The 19,234-nt window shown below is 45.1% G+C and overlaps 1 protein-coding gene across 7 annotated transcripts in view; it reads left to right on the forward strand.

Annotated features, from left to right (window-relative positions):
* LOC134338213 (adhesion G protein-coupled receptor B2-like) overlaps nt 1–19,234 on the forward strand; it is a 1,212,788-nt gene that overhangs the window by 1,051,155 nt on the left and 142,399 nt on the right. For all 7 annotated transcript variants that reach the window (XM_063033890.1, XM_063033884.1, XM_063033886.1 and 4 more), the window contains 2 exons: nt 13,240–13,411; nt 16,197–16,292. In XM_063033890.1, coding sequence (XP_062889960.1) covers nt 13,240–13,411; nt 16,197–16,292 — 268 coding nt within the window. The remainder of the gene's footprint in view (nt 1–13,239; nt 13,412–16,196; nt 16,293–19,234) is intronic.

A 19,234-nucleotide genomic window follows, 5' to 3' on the forward strand; every position in this document is an offset into this window, starting at 1 on the left:
TGGGTTCGAACCGCTGCGGTGGAGCCTTGGTGTGCCGCTGCACCTTGGCCGTTTGGCACTGCATGCACGTTTTGGCCCATTCACTGACCTGCTTAAGAAGTCCATGCCACACGAACCTGTTGGCGACCAGCCGGACGGTGGTCCTGATGGAGGGGTGCGCTAAGTTGTGAATGGACTCGAACACCCGCCGGCGCCAGGCTGCTGGGACGACGGGGCGGGGTTGGCCAGTAGCTACGTCACATAGTAGGGTCCTCTCACCTGGGCCTACGCGGAGGTCTTGGAGCTGCAAACCGGAGACTGCAGTCCTGTAACTGGGGATCTCAGCGTCTGCCTGCTGTGCCTCTGCCAGCGCTGCATAGTCCACCCCCTGGGACAGGGCCTGTATGGTAGGTCTGGATAGTGCGTCCGCCATGACGTTGTCCTTTCCTGAGACATGCCGGATGTCCGTCGTCTACTCGGAGATGTAGGACAGATGTCGCTGCTGGCGGGACGACCAGGGGTCGGACACCTTCGTGAATGCAAAGGTAAGCAGTTTGTGGTCTGTAAACACGGTGAAGGGCCTACCTTCTAAGAAGTACCTGAAATTTCGGATTGCCAGGTATAGTGCCAATAGCTCCCGGTCGAAAGCACTGTATTTGAGTTCGGGTGGTCGTAGGTGTTTGCTGAAGAACGCCAGGGGTTGCCAGCGACCCTCGATGAGTTGTTCCAGCACTCCACTGACTGCTGTGTTGGATGCGTCCACCATGAGGGCAGTAGGAACGTCCGTTCTGGGGTGCACTAGCATCGCGGCGTTTGCCAAGGCTTCTTTGGTTCTAACGAAAGCGGCTGCGGCCTCTTCGTCCCAGGTAATGTCCTTGCCCTTACCCGACATTAGAGTGAACAGGGGGCGCATGGTTCGGGCTGCTGAGGGGAGGAAACGGTGGTAGAAATTCACCATACCCACGAATTCCTGCAGGCTTTTGATTGTGTTGGGTCGGGGGAAGTGGCGGACTGCGTCTACCTTGGCGGGCAGAGGGGTTGCCCCGTCTTTAGTAATCCTGTGGCCCAGGAAGTCGATGGTGTCGAGTCCGAACTGGCATTTGGCTGGATTGATTGTAAGGCCGAATTCACTCAGGCGGGAGTAGAGCTGGCGGAGGTGGGACAGATGCTCCTGACGACTACTGCTGGCTATGAGGATGTCGTCCAAATAGATGAATGCAAAGTCCAGGTCGCATCCCACCGCGTCCATTAGCTGCTGGAACGTCTGTGCAGCATTCTTTAGACCAAACGGCATTCGGAGGAATTCGAAAAGTCCAAACGGGATGATGAGTGCTGTTTTGGGGATGTCGTCTGGATGTACCGAGATTTTATGGTATCCCCGGACGAGGTCTACCTTGGAAAAGATCCTTGCGCCATCTAGGTTTGCTGCAAAGTCTTGAATATGCAGCACAGGGTAGCGGTCTGGCGTTGTAGCCTCGTTCAGTCTGCGGTAGTCACCGCATGGTCTCCAGCCCCCCGTTGCCTTGGGCACCATGTGCAGGGGGGAGGCTCATGGGCTGTTGGACCATCGTATGATCCCCAATTCCTCCATCTTCTTGAACTCCTCCTTCGCCAGTCGGAACTTGTCCCGGGGAAGCCTTCGAGCACGGGCGTGGAGGGGTGGTCCCTGGGTCAGGATATGGTGCTGTACTCCGTGTCTGGGCATGGCTGCCGTGAACTGCGGTGTCAGTACTGATGGGAAATCTGCCAGGACCCTAGTGAATTCATCGTTGGGCAGCGTGATGGAGTCTAGGTGTGGGGTTGGCAACTTTGCTTCACCCAGGGAGAACGTTTGAAAAGTCTTGGCGTGGACTAGTCGCTTCCCTTTGCAGGTCGACCAGCACGCTGTGGGCTCGCAGAAAATCTGCCCCCAGGAGTGGTTGGGCCACGGCGGCCAGTGTGAATCCCACGTGAACCGGCTGGAGCTGAACTGTAGCCGCACCGTGCGGGTGCCGTAGGTTCGTATTGTGCTGCCATTTGCGGCCCTCAGGGTGGTCCGGGTTCTCTGTTGCGGGTGTCGTAACTCGTTGGAGGTAAAACGCTGATCTCCGCTCCGGTGTCGACCAAAAATTGGCGTCCCGACTGCTTGTCCCAGACATACAGGAGGCTGTCCTGATGGCCAGCCGCTGTAGCGGTCGGCGGCGGCTGGGCCTTGGTGTTTCCCGGGAATTTGCAGGGTGGTCTACAGCGGCGGGACTCTGTGCCCCACCGCTGGTGGTAGAAACACCATTGTTCGTTGGGCTCTGTTGCCGGGCCTGGTCTGGTCTGTCATTGGGCACGCGGCTTGGTGATCTGTGCGACGGACGCCCCTCTCTCCTTCTTAGCATTCCACAACGCATCTGCCTGGGCCGCCACCTCCCGGGGGTCGCTGAAATCTGTGTCGGACAGCAGCAGGTGTATATCCTCGGGCAGTTGCTCTAGGAACGCCTGCTCAAACATGAGGCAGGGTTTGTGTCCTTCAGCCAGGGCCAGCATTTCGTTCATTAATGCCGACCGCGGCCTGTCTCCCAAACCATCCAGGTGCATTAGGCGGCGTGCTCGTTCGTGCTGTGAGAGTCCAAAAGTCCTTATGAGCAGGGCTTTGAATGCTGTGTATTTACCGTTCTCCGGGGCCGACTGTATAAACTCCTCAACTTGTGCAGCAGTCTCCTGGTCGAGGGAGCTCAGCACGTAATAGTAGCGAGTGGACTCCGAGGTTATCTGCCGAATGTGGAATTCTGCTTCTGCCTGTTCGAACCACAGACAGGGTCTCAGCGGCCAAAAGCTTGGCAGTTGTAACGAAACTGCGTGAACAGATGCGGCGTCGGTCATCTCTGGCCCAAATATCGTTTGGGCTGTCGGGGTCACCAAATGTAGCTGTGTGCTACACACAGCGCTAGAATAACCACACGGAGTCGGTGAGTTGGAGTTGCAATAAAGAGATTTATTCAAACTTCGCGGCCTGCTTTAAATCCTTCCCGTTCCCGTCCTCCCTGGGCGGGACTGCTGTGGGGATTGCATATTCCCAGACCCTTTCCGCGCGCAGGATTTTCCCCCTGCTGGTGAAGATGGCCTGGCGCCCTTTTTGGGGCCGGCCCTCTGCCTGCGCGTGCTGTTTCGTGAGCCGGTTCGTGGGTGCTAGAAAATGGGTCGCCACAATAGATCATTACAACTGCCTGCACAATCTCTTCAGCTACCTCTTTCAGAACCCAGAGTTATAGTTCATCAGTTTCAGGTGACTTTTCTACCTTCAGACCTTTCAGCTTTGTAAGCACCTTCTCCTTAGTAATAGCAACTACACTCACTTCGCCCCCTGACACCTTCAATTTTATGGCAGCTTTCCACAGAGAAGACTGATGTAAAATACAAGTTTGTCTGCTATTTCTTTGTTCCCCATTGCTACCTTTCCAGCAGTCCAATATCTACTCTCGCTCTCTTTTACTCCTTTTATACAGTGTCTGAAAAAATGTTTGGTATCTTCTTTTATATAAAGGCATCTGTTAGTCTTGCGAGACCATGGATCTGAGCCTGGAAATTCTTCACTTTCCAGGGCGCAGGCCTGGGCAAGGTTGTATGGAATGTACGCAGTTGCCCATGCTGCAAGTCTCCCCTCTCCACGACACCAATGTTGTCCAAGGGAAGGGCATTAGGACCCGTACAGCTTGGCACCAGTATCGTCGAAGAACAATGTGTGATTAAGTACCTTGCTCAAGGACACAACACGTTGCCTCGGCTGGGGTTCGAACTAACGACCTTCAGATCACTAGTCCAATGCCTTAACCACTTGGCCACGTGACCACTTCTTTTATATTATTGTCTAGCTGTTGTATTTCATCTTTTCTCTCCTTATGGTTTTTTTAGTTGCCTTCTGTTGGTTTCTAAAACTTCCTAAGCCTCTAACTTCCCACTATTTTCCTTTGACTTCTCTCGTCTGCCACAGTTGTGTCATCCTGTCTTTAGAATACTACTTCTTTGGGATAGGATACTATGCCTTCTGAATTGTTCCCAGAAACTCCACCCATTGCTGCTCTCCCATCATCCCTATCAGTGTTCCCTTCCAATTAACTTTGGCCAGATCCTCTCTCAAAACTTCTTGTTCTCATTGAACTGCTGTCAGCTAAGCAAAAATGAAATCTATTGTGTATCTCAACAGAAGGTGATCTTCATAATAACACTGTCCTGGAGGATGCAGATGCAGCCAGAACAGGGCAGGATCAGGAGTCAATTTGTAGGGATACTTACTGTGTGGTCCAGAGTTTGGGCCATGTCACTACTTATTGGAAAACTGCCATTGAAATTCACCTGACAACATGAAATCTGCCACTAAGATCAATTCTGCCTCTGGAAATAAAACTACAGCACACTGGCAAGGCCCCTCAGGAAGTACCCAGTGGAGGAAACCAAACTGGAAGTAACTTTTTTATCCATGTCACACAAAGCTTTGTGTTGAACTTCAGAGTTTGGCATTATCAGTCCACTCAGAAATGGAATAGAAACAAGACTCCCAAGGAACTGTCACAGAAGGAAATCAATTCGTGATCAGCTTGTTGCCTATAGAAACCTTCTGATTCCAAATGGGCTGTTGCACGTCTAATGTTGACCAGAACTGTTTCCATGCTTGCAAAATCCTTTGGCTTGCTTGAAAATGCCATATTAGTGCAAATCAAGACTTGAGATCCAATCACGTGATGCATTTTCATGCATGATGTGATTGAATTGTGGCCTAAAATTGCAGCCAGTAATTCATGTCTGTATGTTCACACGATGCATTGATTCATGAGAGGCAACAGAGAGATTAGTCACGATACAAGTGACTACGTGTTACGACGAGAGAGACAGACACTGAAGCCAATCACAGATCACTGCCTTTTAATCGGAACTGTGCAGAAATAAAGGAAAGCAATAAATGCTAGGCCAACAGGGCCATCAGCTAGAACTTTCAAACTAAAACTAACACTGATACAGCTACTCAGGAGTAGTGGCTAAATACTAATTAAATAATGCTCCTTAACAGTATAGGTCTAAATGGTAGTCTTCTTTCCCTGAACTAGGACAATGGTATACAGGGAGCATTGGCTTTTGGTCTCGACAAGACTGAAACACAAAGAAAGGAATTAAATACCACCACAATGAAGCAGTAGTTGGCTGAAATGTGCGTAATTCTGAGTATGATTGCCAAACCTGTTGTGCAGCCCATCTGCGAGTGCATGCAGACCCAGAGGCAGAGTCCGTAGTTGTGACAACAAGGCAAAAGTTGTTGCTACTTCATTGGGCTGCAGACCTGTTAAAAATGGTGCGGACCATGACTGGAAATCCACATGCTGACAGAAGGCTCGTGCAGTATCCAGGGTATAGGCTCAATCTGTACCAGTTTTGGAGAACCTAATCTTGAAGATGTTGATCAATTTAACTCGTTTGCCAAGATAGAATGGATTTCATATTCATGTATAGCCTTCTACTTATCTGATTGGAAATGTTGTCCTTTTACGTCCCTAATCATTCCCCTCTTCTCTTGTCTGATATTAGGAATGAGAGATTCCCACTCCTGTGTCCCTACTTGAACACTTTCTGATAGTTCATCCAAGCCATTCGCTCCAATCAGTAATTTCAGTTGAAATCTGCCTCCAAAATAATTTGCAGTTAATATGTGCAACCATCAAGAACGAAAATCAAAAAAAAAATTCAAATGCTGGAAGAGGAAAAGAAGATCAGAAAAAGCTGGAAACCTGATGAATATTACCATCATTTTCAGCTTTTATTCCCTTTGTTACAATCACTCCACTTACACACATACAACACCTTACATCTGGATCATATTTGTACCATTTCAGCAGCTGTATTCATGAGGATGGATAGAAGATGCATTGCATAGTCTTGAAAAAGAAGTTGGAAATTATGGATGGATACAATATATCTCCAAATGTTAACATGTGAAGGTCACAGAATCTCCTGGAAAAATATTGTCAGGAAAATATTATGGTCCAGTGACCATAATGTCATTAGTTTCAAGTTAATTATGGATAAGGATAGTTCTGGTCCTCGAGCTGAGGTTCTAAATTGGAGAAGGGCCAATTTTGTGGAAATGAGAAAGGATCTAGGAAGAGTGGATTGGGATAAGTTGATTTCTGGCAAGGATGTGTTCAGTATGTGGAAGGCCTTCAAAGGTGAAATTTTGAGAGTGCAGAGTTTGCATGTTCCTGCCAGGAGTAAAGGCAAAGTCAACAGGCATAGAGAACCTTGGTTTTCAGGGGATATTGGTGATCTGGTTAAGAAAAAGAGAGAGGTGTATAGCAGGTATAGGCAACAAGAAACAAATGAGGTACTTGAAGAGTATAGAAAATGTAAGAAAATACTAAAGAAAGAAATCAGGAAGGCAAAAAGAAGACGTGAGGTTGCTTTCGCAGATAATGTGAAGGTAAACCCAAAGGGTTTCTACAAGTATATTAAGAGTAAAAGACAAAATTGGTCCCCTAGAAGATCAGCGTGGTCATCTATGTGTGGAGCCTCATGAGATGGGGGAGACCTTAAACAGTTTTTTTGCATCAGTATTTACTCAGGAAACTGGCATAGCGTATATGGAAGGAAGGGAAACAAGCAGTAGTGTCATGGAATATATAGAGATTAAAGAGGAGGAGGTGCTTGCTGCCTTACAGCGAATAAAGGTAGATAAATTCCCCGGGCCTGACATAATATTTCCTTGGGCCTTGAGAGAGTCTAGTGTAGAAATTGCAGGGGCGTTGGCAGAAATATTTAAAATGTCCTTGGCCATGGGTATGGTGCCGGAGGATTGGAGAGTAGCTCCTGTTGTTCCATTGTTTAAAAAAGGCTCCAAAAGTAAACCAGGTAATTACAGACAGGTGGGCCTGTCATCAGTAGTAGGTAAATTATTGGAAGGTGATCTCAGAGATCGGATATACAAGTATTTGGACAGCCAAGGGCTGATTAAGGATAGTCAGCATGGCTTTATGCGTGGTAGATCATGTTTAATGAATCTTGGAGAGTTTTTTGAGGAGATTACAGAGAAAGTAGATGAGGGAAAGGCTGTGGATGTTGTCTACATGGACTTTATAAGGCCATTGACAAGGTCCCACATAGGAGGTTAGTTTGGAAGGTTCAGACACTAGTTATCCATGGAGAGGTTGTAAACTGGATTCGAAATTGGCTGTGTGGGAGAAGACAGAGAGTGGTAGTGGATGATTGCTTCTCAGACTGGAGGCCTGTGACTAGCGGTGTGCCTCAGGGATCTGTGCTGGGACCACTGTTGTTTGTTGTCTATATCAATGATCTAGATGATAATGAGGTAAATTGGATCAGCAAGTTTGCTGATGACACTAAGACTGGAGGCGTTATGAACAGCGAGGAAGGCTTTCAAAGCTTGCAGAGGGATCTGGACCAAATAGAAAAATGGGCCAGAAAATGACAGATGGAATTTAATGCAGACAAGTGTGAGGTGTTGCATTTTGGAAGGACAAATCAAGGTAGGACATACACAGTAAATGGTAGGGCACTGAGGAGTGCAGAGGAACAAAGGGATCTGGGAGTTCAGATACATAATTCCCTGAAAGTGGCGTCACAGGTAGGCAGGGTTGTAAAGAAGGTTTTTGGCATCCTGGCATTCATAAATCAAAGTATTGAGTACAGGAGTTGGGATGCTATGATGAAGTTGTATAAGACATCGGTGAGGCCAAATTTGGAGTATTGTGTGCAGTTCTGGTCACCTAAATATAGGAAGGATATCAGTAAGATTGAAAGAGTGCAAAGAAGATTTACTAGGATGTTGCCGGGTCTTCAGGAGTTGAGTTACAGGGAAAGATTGAACAGGTTAGGACTTTATTCCTTGGAGCGTAGAAGAATGAGGGGGGATTTGATGGAGGTTTACAAAATTTTGAGGGGTATAGACAGAGTAAATGCGAGTAGGCTCTTTCCACTTAGATTAGGAGAGATAAATACGAGAGGACATGGCTTTAGGGTGAAAGAGGAAAGGTTTAAGGGGAATTTCTTCACTCAGAGAGTGGTGGGAGTGTGGAACGAGCTGCCATCTGACATGGTAAATGCGGGCTCACTCTTAAGTTCTAAGAATAAATTGGACAGATACATGGATGGGAGAGGTCTGGGGGGTTATGGACTAGGTGCAGGTCAATGGGATTAGCGGAATAAAGTTTAGGCAGAGAATAGAAGGGCCGAATGGCCTGTTTTCTGTGCTGTGGTGTTCTATGGTTCTATGGAAAAGATGATAAGAGAATCTTTTCCATGTAACCATATATATATATATAACCATATAACAATTACAGCATGGAAACAGGCCATCTTGGCCCTCCTAGTCTGTGTCGAACTCATACTCTCACCTAGTCCCACCGACCTGCACTCAGCCCATAACCCTCCATTCCTTTCCTGTCCATATATCTATCCAATTTAACTTTAAATGACAACATCAAACCTGCCTCAACCACTTCTGCTGGAAGCTTGTTCCACACAGCTGCCACCACTCTGAGTAAAGAAATTCCCCCTCATGTTATCCCTAAACTTTTGCCCTTTAACTTTTCTCCTCTGTCCTCTCTCATTAACAAGGCATTCTTTTCCACAGACCTGCTACTCACTGGATGTTTTTTGTTTTTTACACCATTCTCTATAAATTCTAGAGATGTTATGTCTTAGTTTGGAAAAAATCAGAAGTCAAACTTTTGATCCTATGTCATTAATGATTACAAGCCTTCCCAAGATTCCAAGTGGTAGATATGCGATAGCTGGCCGGGAGGATCCTGAGGGCATTGGAACAGCCTTTTAGGTGATTATGGAGTTAGAAATCACCAGATAATGTAGCACAATATTTCCACAGTTTTGAACAATGGACTATGCAATGGGAATCCTACTCAAATGATTGTCGTGCCCATTAAGTTTTGACTCATCTTTTTATCTTCGATTTTTGGAGGATGTCAGTTCAAGCTGGACTCTGACTTTCAGTATGTACAAAATTCTTGTGGGGCTTGACAAGTGTATGCATGCCAAGACACCCCGTGGTTAGGGTATCTAGAAGCTGTCTCAAGAAGGTTCACTCTTCAATTCTCATGAATTTTAACACAAAATAATCTGCAGATGCTGGGGTCAAAGCAACACTCACAACACACTGGAGGAACTCAGCAGGTCGGGCAGTATCCGTGGAAATGATCAGTCGACGTTTCGGGCCGGAACTCTTCGTCAGGACTGTGGAGGGAAGGGGTAGAAGCTCTAGAAAGAAGGTGGGGGGATGGTGGGAAGGAGAAGACTGGTAGGTTCCAGGTGAAAAACCAGTGAGGGGAAAGACAAAGGGGTGGAGGTGGGGGAGAGGAAGCAGGGAGGTGATAGGCAGGAAAGGTGAAGAAGGAATAGGGGAAAATACAATGGGTAGTAGAAGGAGGCAGGACCATGAGGGAGGTGATAGGCAGCGGGGGGGGGGGCAGAGTGAAACTGGGATAGGGGAAGGGAGGGGGAGGGAATTACCGGAAGTTGGAGAATTCTGTATTCATACCAAGGGGCTGGAGACTACCTAGACGGTATATGAGGTGTTGCTCCTCCAACCTGAGTTTAGCCTCATCATGGCAGTAGAGGAGGCCATGTATGGACGTATCTGAATGGGAGTGGGAAGCAGAGTTGAAGTGGGTGGCAACCGGGAGATCCTGTCTGTTGTGGCGGATGGAGCGGAGGTGCTTGACGAAGCAGTCCCCCAATCTGCGTCGGGTTTCACCGATGTAGAAGAGGCCGTACCGGGAGCACCGGATGCAATAGATCACCCCAACAGACTCACAGGTGAAGTGTTGCCTCACCTGGAAGGACTGTTTGGGACCCTGAATGGTGGCAAGAGAGGAGGTGTGGGGACAGGTGTAGCACTTACGCTTACAGGGATAAGTGCCAGGTGGGAGATCCGTAGGGAGGGACGTGTGGATCCGGGAGTCACGGAGGAACCGATCCCTGTGGAAGGCGGAGAGGGGTGGAGAGGGAAAGATGTGCTTAGTGGTGGGGTCCTGTTGAAGGTGGCGGAAGTTGCGGAGGATAATATGTTGGATCCAGAGGCTGGTGGGGTGGTAGGTGAGGACAAGGGGAACTCTGTCCTTGTTGTGGTGGCGGGAGGATGGGGTGAGAGCCGAAGTGCGGGAGATGGAGGAGATGCGGGTGAGGGCATCATTGATGACAGTAGAAGGGAAACCACAATCCTTAAAGAAAGAGGACATTTGAGATGTCCTGGAACGGAAAACCTCATCCTCGGAGCAGATGTGGCAGAGACGGAGGAACTGGGAATAGGGAATGGCATTTTTCCATGTGGCGGGGTGGGAAGAGGTATAGTCGAGGTAGTTATGAGAGTCAGTGGGCTTGTAGAAGTTGTCAGTGCAGTCTGTCTCCAGAATGGAGACCGAGAGATCGAGAAAGGAGAGAGAAGTATCCGTGATAGACCAAGTGAATTTGAGGGCTGGGTGGAAGTTTGAAGTTAAACCTCCCTGCTTCCCCTCCCCCACCCCTTTGTCTTTCCCCATACTGGTTTTTTACCTGGAACCTACCAGCCTCCCCCCACCTTCTTTATAGGGCCTCTGCCCTTTCCCTCTACAGTCCTGACAAAGGGTTCTAGCCCAAAACTGATCTTTTCCACGGATGCTGCCCGACCTGCTGATTTCCTCCAGTGTGAGTGTTGCTCATGATTTTTAATTCAGATACAGGTATCTGATTTTAATTCAAAACTTCCTAGAATGCAGCAAATTTAACTTAATTTTCCAATGGTTGTTCAATGAATTTTGGAACGAACTGCATATTTTGGGAACAAAAATAAACTGCTGGGGGATCTCAGAGAGTCAGGTATTGGTATCATATGTGGAGGCAGAGGGATAGTCATCATTCTGGGATTGCAGAGGACAGAGCTGGCAGGCAATAGGTGGAGCCAGCTGAGGAGGGGGATGATGGGTAGATGGAGCTGGAGAGTGGAGTTAGAGTCAGAGGCAATAGGTGATAAGTGGAATCAAATACAGAAGGCATGGCGAAGGGTCTCGGCCTGAAACGTCAACTGTACCTCTTCCTAGAGATGCTGCCTGGCCTGCTGCATTCACCAGCAACTTTGATGTGTGTTGCTTGAATTTCCAGTATCTGCAGATTTCCTGTTGCTTGTGTTACCATTTTCTTGGTGATGTTAACGAGAAAAATTAGGCTATCTTAATTTTTGAATGACATCTGCTATCCAAATAAAATAGAATTGATGTAATTGGAGGAAAAAAAAACAAATAGAAGAAAGTAAAAATCAAAGTCAACAATAACAGAGGATGTTGGTGTCATGCCTTTTCATGCCTTACAAGGCGCAGATTGGAAGTCTGTGTGGGGCGCCATTCTTCGCACAGACTAGAGCAATGTGTGATTAAGTGCCTTGCTCAAAGGCACAACCACGCTGCCACAGCTGAGGCTCGAACTGGTGACTTTAAGTTACTAGACCAACGCCTTAACCACTTGGCCGTGTGCCCATGTGCCCCACGCAGGCCCCTCATGGTCTGAGTTGACGTTCCCCTTGGTGTCTAATTTTTAACACAGTTTAAAGATCTCAGTTTGGTTTTTAATTTGAATTAAGAGTGGGACAGTAATCCCGAGGTTACTGCCGGAGAGGGATGTTGTTGCAGCTCACTTAAAATTGGGGCCTACCAGCTACAAATTTCAGGTTCTGATGTCACTGAAAGGACAAAGCACCTTCCACAGAAGATGCTGTACCATCTGGTTTGTGTCTGTGGTTTCAGTGGGGAGAAGGATAAATACTGGGGCTTGGGTTTGGGAGTAGAGCTAAATGAAGTGACTGAAAACCATCCACCATTTGTCAAGCCGTTGTGGTGGGGTGATTAGGGTATTGGGATTGGTGTCATCAGTATTAGAGGGCTCCATGGCTTATGACAACTTTGGACTCACCACCAACATCAAAAAGATTGAAGTCATGCACCAGCCTGCTCCTCATGCACCGTACACAGAACCGAAAATCACAATCAATGGACAGAAACTACAGGCAGTGGACCAGTTTACTTACCTTGACAGCACCCTCTCCCGAGCAGTGACTATTGATACAGAAGTTAACTGCAGAATAGCGAAGGCAAGTTCTGCTTTCAGTAGACTGCGCTCCACTGTGTGGGAACACCGAGGAATCAGTCCAGCAACAAAACTGAAGGTCTACAGAGCTGTGGTACTCACTACCCTCCTGTATGCCTGTGAAACGTGGACTGTGTATCGAAGGCATGCAAGACAGCTCAACCATTTCCACATGACTTGTCTTCGCAGAATATTAGGCATCAGATGGCTGATAAAGTACCAGACACTGAAGTTCTCTCTAGAGCAAGTCTACCGTCAGTCCACACACTGCTGATGAGAGCACAGACCCGGTGGGCAGGTCATGTCATCCGCATGCCGGACGAGCGCATACCCAAGCAGCTCCTTTTTGGGAAACTCTCTGCTGGAAGACGCTCACATGGAGGGCAGAAGAAACGTTACAAAGACACACTAAAGGCCTCCCTGAAGTTATTTGACATAGACACAACCTCTTGGGAAAAGCTGGCACAAAACCGCCCTACCTGACGCAGCCTCATCCACAAGGGCTGTCGAGCTCATGAAGCAAGGCGCATTGCTGAAACACAACATAAGCGCGAGCTGCGCAAGTCCAGAGCCACCAGCGCAACAACTGCAGTGCCTACGCAGGTCTGCCCAACATGCGCCAGGACATTCCATGCCTGAATTGGCCTGACCAGTCATCTTCGAACACACCACACCCAGTCTCAAAGTGACTAATGGTGTCGAGGTCTTCTTCGACGACGCTGGACGAACCACCATTAGAGGGCTGAGGCTATCAGTGGGAGTGGGGTATCAGAAACATTAGAGCAGGAGTGGGTCAAAGTTTGCGATCAATTTGTGCCAGGAATGCCAAATAATATTTGCAAGAGGAATGAAAGACTGATGTGGAAATTGCAGAAAATACACAAAGGGAAAGCACATAAGTAAGTGCTTAGTCAAATTCCTGGTGTGGTGCCAAGTGATTTGTAAATGGTCGTTGGCATCTTTTGTCTGGCAAATAAATTTTCAATTATGTGATACAGAACAAAAAATATAATGTGATGGAATTGCTAGATAATTCCATTTTTTAATTGAAGTCTTGGCACAAAGTTTGATTCAGACCCTTCAGTATTATCGTCGGTGATTGTCCATAAATGATCAATCACACTTACTGTGTAAATTAATAATCATCTCTTTTCCCTCTAGGGCATCCTTGTGGAGCTCCTGTGTGGTTCTGCCATTGCTTGCACTGACCTGGATGTCAGCTGTTCTAGCCATGACTGATCGACGATCAATTTTGTTTCAAATATTGTTTGCTGTTTTTGACTCCATTCAAGGCTTTGTTATTATCACTATCCACTGCTTCCTGAGGAGAGAGGTATGTGTAGCCACACAATAGATGTAATTTGTACAATCCTTCCAGCACCACTCCCCAAGCCCCTCAGCACTATCTTGGGTAGTGTTTGATAAAAATGCGAAGTACAATCCCAGAAATGCCGGTAGTGACACCTCCTTAGTTTTGAACTGTTTGGTATACCATGAGGGTGACATGGTGGCATTAGCAGTTGGCACAACGCTGTTATAGCTCAGTGCATTCTGGAGTTCAGGGTTCAATTCCAGCACCATTCTATAAGGAATCTCTGTCTGTCCTCTCCATGGTTTTTCCCTGGTGCTCTGGTTTCCTCCCACAGTCCAACAACCTGCTGGGTGGGATAATTGGTCCTTGTGAATTGTCCCATGATTAAGCTAGGGTTAATCAGGGTTGTGAGGTTGCTGGGACCTTGTTCAAAGGGTCAGATGGGCCTACTCTGTGCAGTATCACTGAATAAAATAACAATTATAAAATAAAAATAAAAAAACAAACTGAGATTGTTCATCGAGCATGTAATAGAGGGACTGAGCATGCTTGGAGGAAAGTGCTGTTGCTAAATGCCCTTTCTGCAAACCTAAAGGAAAGAAGAGACTGTGAATGCAGAGAATATCATAGTAATCCTTTTCTAACCATCATGTCCTTCCAGGAGCAGTCATGTGAAAGGGTTTGAGAGTGGAACCTGGCTGAACCTTTCTCAGCCAATGAAGAGAGTGAAGGAGGTCATCAGAGACACTTTTTGTTGGCTCAGATAACTCAAAGCAGCAGTTACTGATTTTTCTACACTGACTGAGTTTTGATTGGGTTGTATCTATCTCTACTGAATATACAGTATGTAATTATTAAATATAAAGTTTACAATCAAATAAATTCAAAACATGAATAATATATATTGCAATACAGTACTCTAGGGTTTGAAAGTATTCCAGGATTACTTACACAGAAATCAAGAGAATGATGCTGACCTTCACTTGTAACTAGCATGTTTTTGTGTAGCAAATGTTAGTGTATGTGTCAAGTAAAGGGCTATTCAACCTCACTCAATTGGACAATGGAGTGAGGAGAGAAAGTTTGGCATGTCCTTTTACGAGAGCCAGTTTCTAACTTGCTAGTTCAATGTCACTTGAATGAAGGACTTAGTGATTTGCTCCTGATTCAAAGACAAGAATTCCAAGTGTAGTGAGATTATAGAGAATTAAAGAAAATTCCAAAGACTGTTGCCATTGAAAAAATAAAACCCAGAAGTAAATTCTGCCAAAAAGATGTAAGTATTGCTCTGATAGCTCTGCTGTGTGAAAAAATATGTGAGGTTATTGTACTGCATTAGAAAATTGAGTCTTGAGGAATGATTGAGAAAAAAATATGAAAGGAAGCCTTAAAAAGAAATACATTGTGACCAGTTAAAGAAAAATAAATATGTATCAGGGACACAAGCTGAAACTGATGAAAGGCAAATATAAGCTGGATGCCAGGAAGGTCTTCACACACAAATGATATGAACTCCTAGATATGGTGGTGACATAAACTATTGAATAGATGAATAGAATGAAGTAGTTAACCAAAAGCTTGCCAAACAAATTAAAGCTGAAAATGCTGGAAGTACTCAAGAAGTCAGGCAGCCTTTGTGGAAGGAGAAACAACATTAATATTTCAGGTTTAATGACTCCATTCCAGTCTCCCAGTTTTTCTATCTCCACTTCATCTATTCTCAGTACCAACTTCCACACCAGCGCCTTCACAGTATCTTGCTTTCCTTCAACAACAGAGCTCCCTCCACCTGTGATTGGAAAGGTTGTCTTCAGGACATAATAAGCAGAAGAAGGAGTAGCCATTCAACAACCAGCCTTCATCCCTGTGACAGCACTACCATTGTTGAGCTTTGATCTAAACACCACAATCCAAATAAAGAATCTTGACCTGAAACACCGGCTATTCATTTCCTTCCTTTGACATTGCCTGATCTGTTGAGTTCCATCACCATTTTCCCTCTGTCCATTGCAAAACGCAAGATCTCCTGGTGACTAACCATTTTAACTTAACTCCCTGTTGCCATTTTGATGTCCATCCACTGCTTCCATTCAGGTTGGAGGGGAAGCACCTCATATTCCATCTGTACCCCAATCTGATAGCAAGAGCATCAATTTCTCTAACTTCCGGTGATTACTCCCATGCACTTTCCTAGCAGTGCATACATGAGTAACAGTGAGGTGAATTATAAGATTTCTAGGAGTAAAGATAAATAAACTATCTTGAGGAAAAAAATCTCAATGTCCAGCACCAATCTTACCCATTTTAGTGATTGCTTCTTTCAATTTTCTACCTTCAGATCAGGATTGAAGTGGGTATGGAGGGTGTAGGACCAGGTTATCTGTATACTTGATTCTGAGTCCAAGATACAGAATGAAAAAAGCAACGGAGATTACAACAGTGAGAAAATGTCCTCTGATCTGACTAACTTGGATACTGCAATCGAGCTGAGTGAACAGATGTAAACCAGTGAGGTACACTCTGAAGTCATAGACACTTACAGGCTGGGTAAGAGCCACAGTCACATTCACTTAAAAAATGGGGAAAATATGTAGTTTTGAAAACATGTCTTATTTTTGGGGTTGACAAGATCTGACCATATATGAAAATTTTGAAGAAGTCAGGAAGCATAAACATGATCACACGATATCCACCAGACACAAACAGAAAGAAGCACTGGTGTGGATCTTCCACAGCTGCAACTTGCTGTTTATTACTTCTGTTTAATAAGGGTTTATTTTCAAAATCTTTTTATGATTCCTCATAGATTCAAGATGTTATAAAATGTCGAACAGGAAGCTGCAAAAATGAAGAAAATGAAAACTCACCTGATTCTTATAAAAATGGTCAAGTCCAGATAATGGTGAGTAAAGGAGCAATTCACAGAGAGTAATATCTTTCGAGCAACTGACTTTTCTGTCCTCTGGATACCAGCCTTACAGAGTACTAAATGGTTTCAGGGAATTACTGAGGTAGGATGTGTGAGGGAAACTTGACTAGTTTATGATTGTATTCTGCATAATTTAGAAAGGGAGACCTCATTAAACTTATAAAATTCTTACAGGACCTAATGGGGGTGATTTATCCCCTGGTTGTGGAATCCAGTATGAGGTCAATTAAAGGATAAGCCTAGACTGAGGCAGGCAGACATTTCTTCATATAGTGAGTGGTGAATCTTTGAAATACTTTGAAAAACTGTGAAGGCAGAATCATTGAGTTTCATTGAGTCAATAGATTACATGTAAAGAATTCAGGCATATCAAGAGGGTGCAGACAAAAGCATTAACTTAGGTTAGCTGTAAACTTGATGTATGTCAGAGTGGGTTCAATGTGGTTACCCTTGCTCTTTTTTTGTATTCAATAGAGGGTATATAAGGTAGATAAAATTGGGGCAAAATGGTAGCGTAGTGGTTAGCGTGACGCTGTTGCAGTTCGGGGCATCGGATGTCAATTCTGACGTCATCTGGAAGGAATCTGTACTCCATGGAATGCATAGGCTTTTTCTGATTGTGGTTTCTTCCGACCTACCAGATAGTAGGTCATTGTAAATTGTAAATTGTAAATCAGGTCATTTTAAATTGTAAATCAGGTCATTGTAAATTGTAAATTGTAAATCAGGTCATTGTAAATTGTAAATTGTAAATTGTAAATTGCAAATCAGGTCATTGTAAATTGTTCCAAGCTTAGGCTAAGGTTAGATCGGGGGTTGCTGGGCAGCATGGCCTGAAGGACCTGAAGTAACTATTCTGCAGTGTATCTCAATAAATAAGTTTATTGTATAATTTGAGTGTCAGTTGTATAAGTCAGGAAAGAATTATGTCTGTCCAGTAACCATGGATATCCATGTATCTATTCAGATTTGCTTATTATTGCTTGATGTGGAAATAACTTGTCAAACTTACATTGCGGAATGGCTACAGATAAGAGGAAGAGGTGAAATTTATGTGGCAGGAGATGAAGTGAACATGGCTAATATCAACATGTTGAGTCTATCTCAATATAGGCAGAATCTGCGGCAGATGTTTTCAGCAAAGGAAAGGTTCACAGGAGAGACCATAGGATCCCACAACCATGAAGCCTAAACCTCACATGGGGAAGTAGGAACAATTATGCTGTCTTGTCTAATCTCTGCTAAGAAGAAAAGTTTCTCACAATCAATCCCTTTTATAATTTTGTTTACCTCAATCACATTCTCCCCTTTCTCCAAGGCAAATACAACTTAACCAGTCTCAGCACACAGCCGGGATGTACCATCCCATGCAACATCCTGGTGAATTTCCTCTGCACCCTCTCCAGTGCCATCATGTCCTTTCTATAATGTGCAATGAAAAATGCACATAGTACTTTAGCTTTGTGTTCTAAATAATTACCTTCACCAGTTTTTCGACATGTACTCCAAAGACACTTTGCACATTCTTAGAGGTGGTCACCTCATAGCTTAAGAAAATTCATGTGGCCCCAGAAAAGTGACCCTCCATGGTCTTTTCTAAATTCCATCCATATGGCTTCATCTGAAACCTTCAATTATATCTTCCCTCTTCTCTGCAGAAATGGATTCCTTTGTCAATATTGCAATAGCACCTCCTCTTCCCCCGGCATCTCTGAAGAGTTTGTAGCTTGGAATGCTCAGTCACCAGTCTTTGCTCAACCATGTCTCCAGTATCATATTCCAATTGTTTAGTAATGGCCTCTGCTCATCTGTCTTACTGCTCAGACCCTTCTCATTAGGGTAAATACAGTACCAGCTCCTCATTCTTTGCATGTGCCTTACCATCTATGTATGATCTGCTGCTGGGATGACATCATTTTCTTTCTATATTTGGCTCAGCTTCAGCCCCTGCTGTACACCTACCCTGTGCACCATTCCATACCAAATTAATTTAAACCCTCCGCAATAACCCCAGCAAAGCCTCCCATAAGGACGTCAGACTTACTTCTGTTTAGCTGCAACTCTAGCTCCATGGATATACGTCTGTGTCTGTGACAGAAATAGATTTATGTCCAATCCTTTCACTGCTGCTTTGTAGTACCCTTGAGCTGCTTCTCCTGCCCGCTTGTGTAGCTGAGCTTCTGTAGTGCTGTGACTGCACTCCCCCGGGAGACATCCATCTCCATTTTTTCACCGTGCAGAAAAAATACTTGGAATGACATGTAAACTGAGATTTCTTCAACTGCTAATCTGTTTCCATTCTTCTACCAGTTAGCTAACCATTCTTTCCCTGACTACATTTCCTTAAGCAGTGGACTGGCCATAGCAGTGAGCTTCCCTGCCATACAAAAATATTCATTAAGTTGTAATTGAAGTGGAACACAATTGCCTTTAAATTGAGCTCCCAGTCATTCCATTTAGAGCATACCAATCACATTACTTTCAAATCTTAAAGTGGTGGAAATACTCACACAGTCCTATATCAGTTTGCTGCCTTCCTCCCCATGCAGCATTTTTGGAAAAAATGTTCAGCTGAATCTAGTCATCTACCAACTCTGATCTGCCCTCTGAAAGCTTCTACAAAGCTGTCTAGCTGCATCAACATTCTACAAAGTATAACATCACTGAATCAAAAATCCACAGTCCCTTGTGAGCATCTCTTCAGATGTAGAATGCAAAATTTCAGGAAGAAGCTTCCTCATCTGAAGCAACTAGAGTTGATAATTGAATAGATGCTCACATGCATTATATTCAATTGTAATTTTTGACAATTTAACAAGAAGAGTTATTGAAGGTGGTGCATTAACGTACGAAGTGTAATTCCATTTGGCCAAGCTTCAGAAGGCAGATTAGTCAAAACAATTAAGTCCATTGAA

Source organism: Mobula hypostoma, chromosome 26, assembly GCF_963921235.1.
Source record: "Mobula hypostoma chromosome 26, sMobHyp1.1, whole genome shotgun sequence".
Lineage (NCBI taxonomy): Eukaryota > Metazoa > Chordata > Chondrichthyes > Myliobatiformes > Myliobatidae > Mobula > Mobula hypostoma.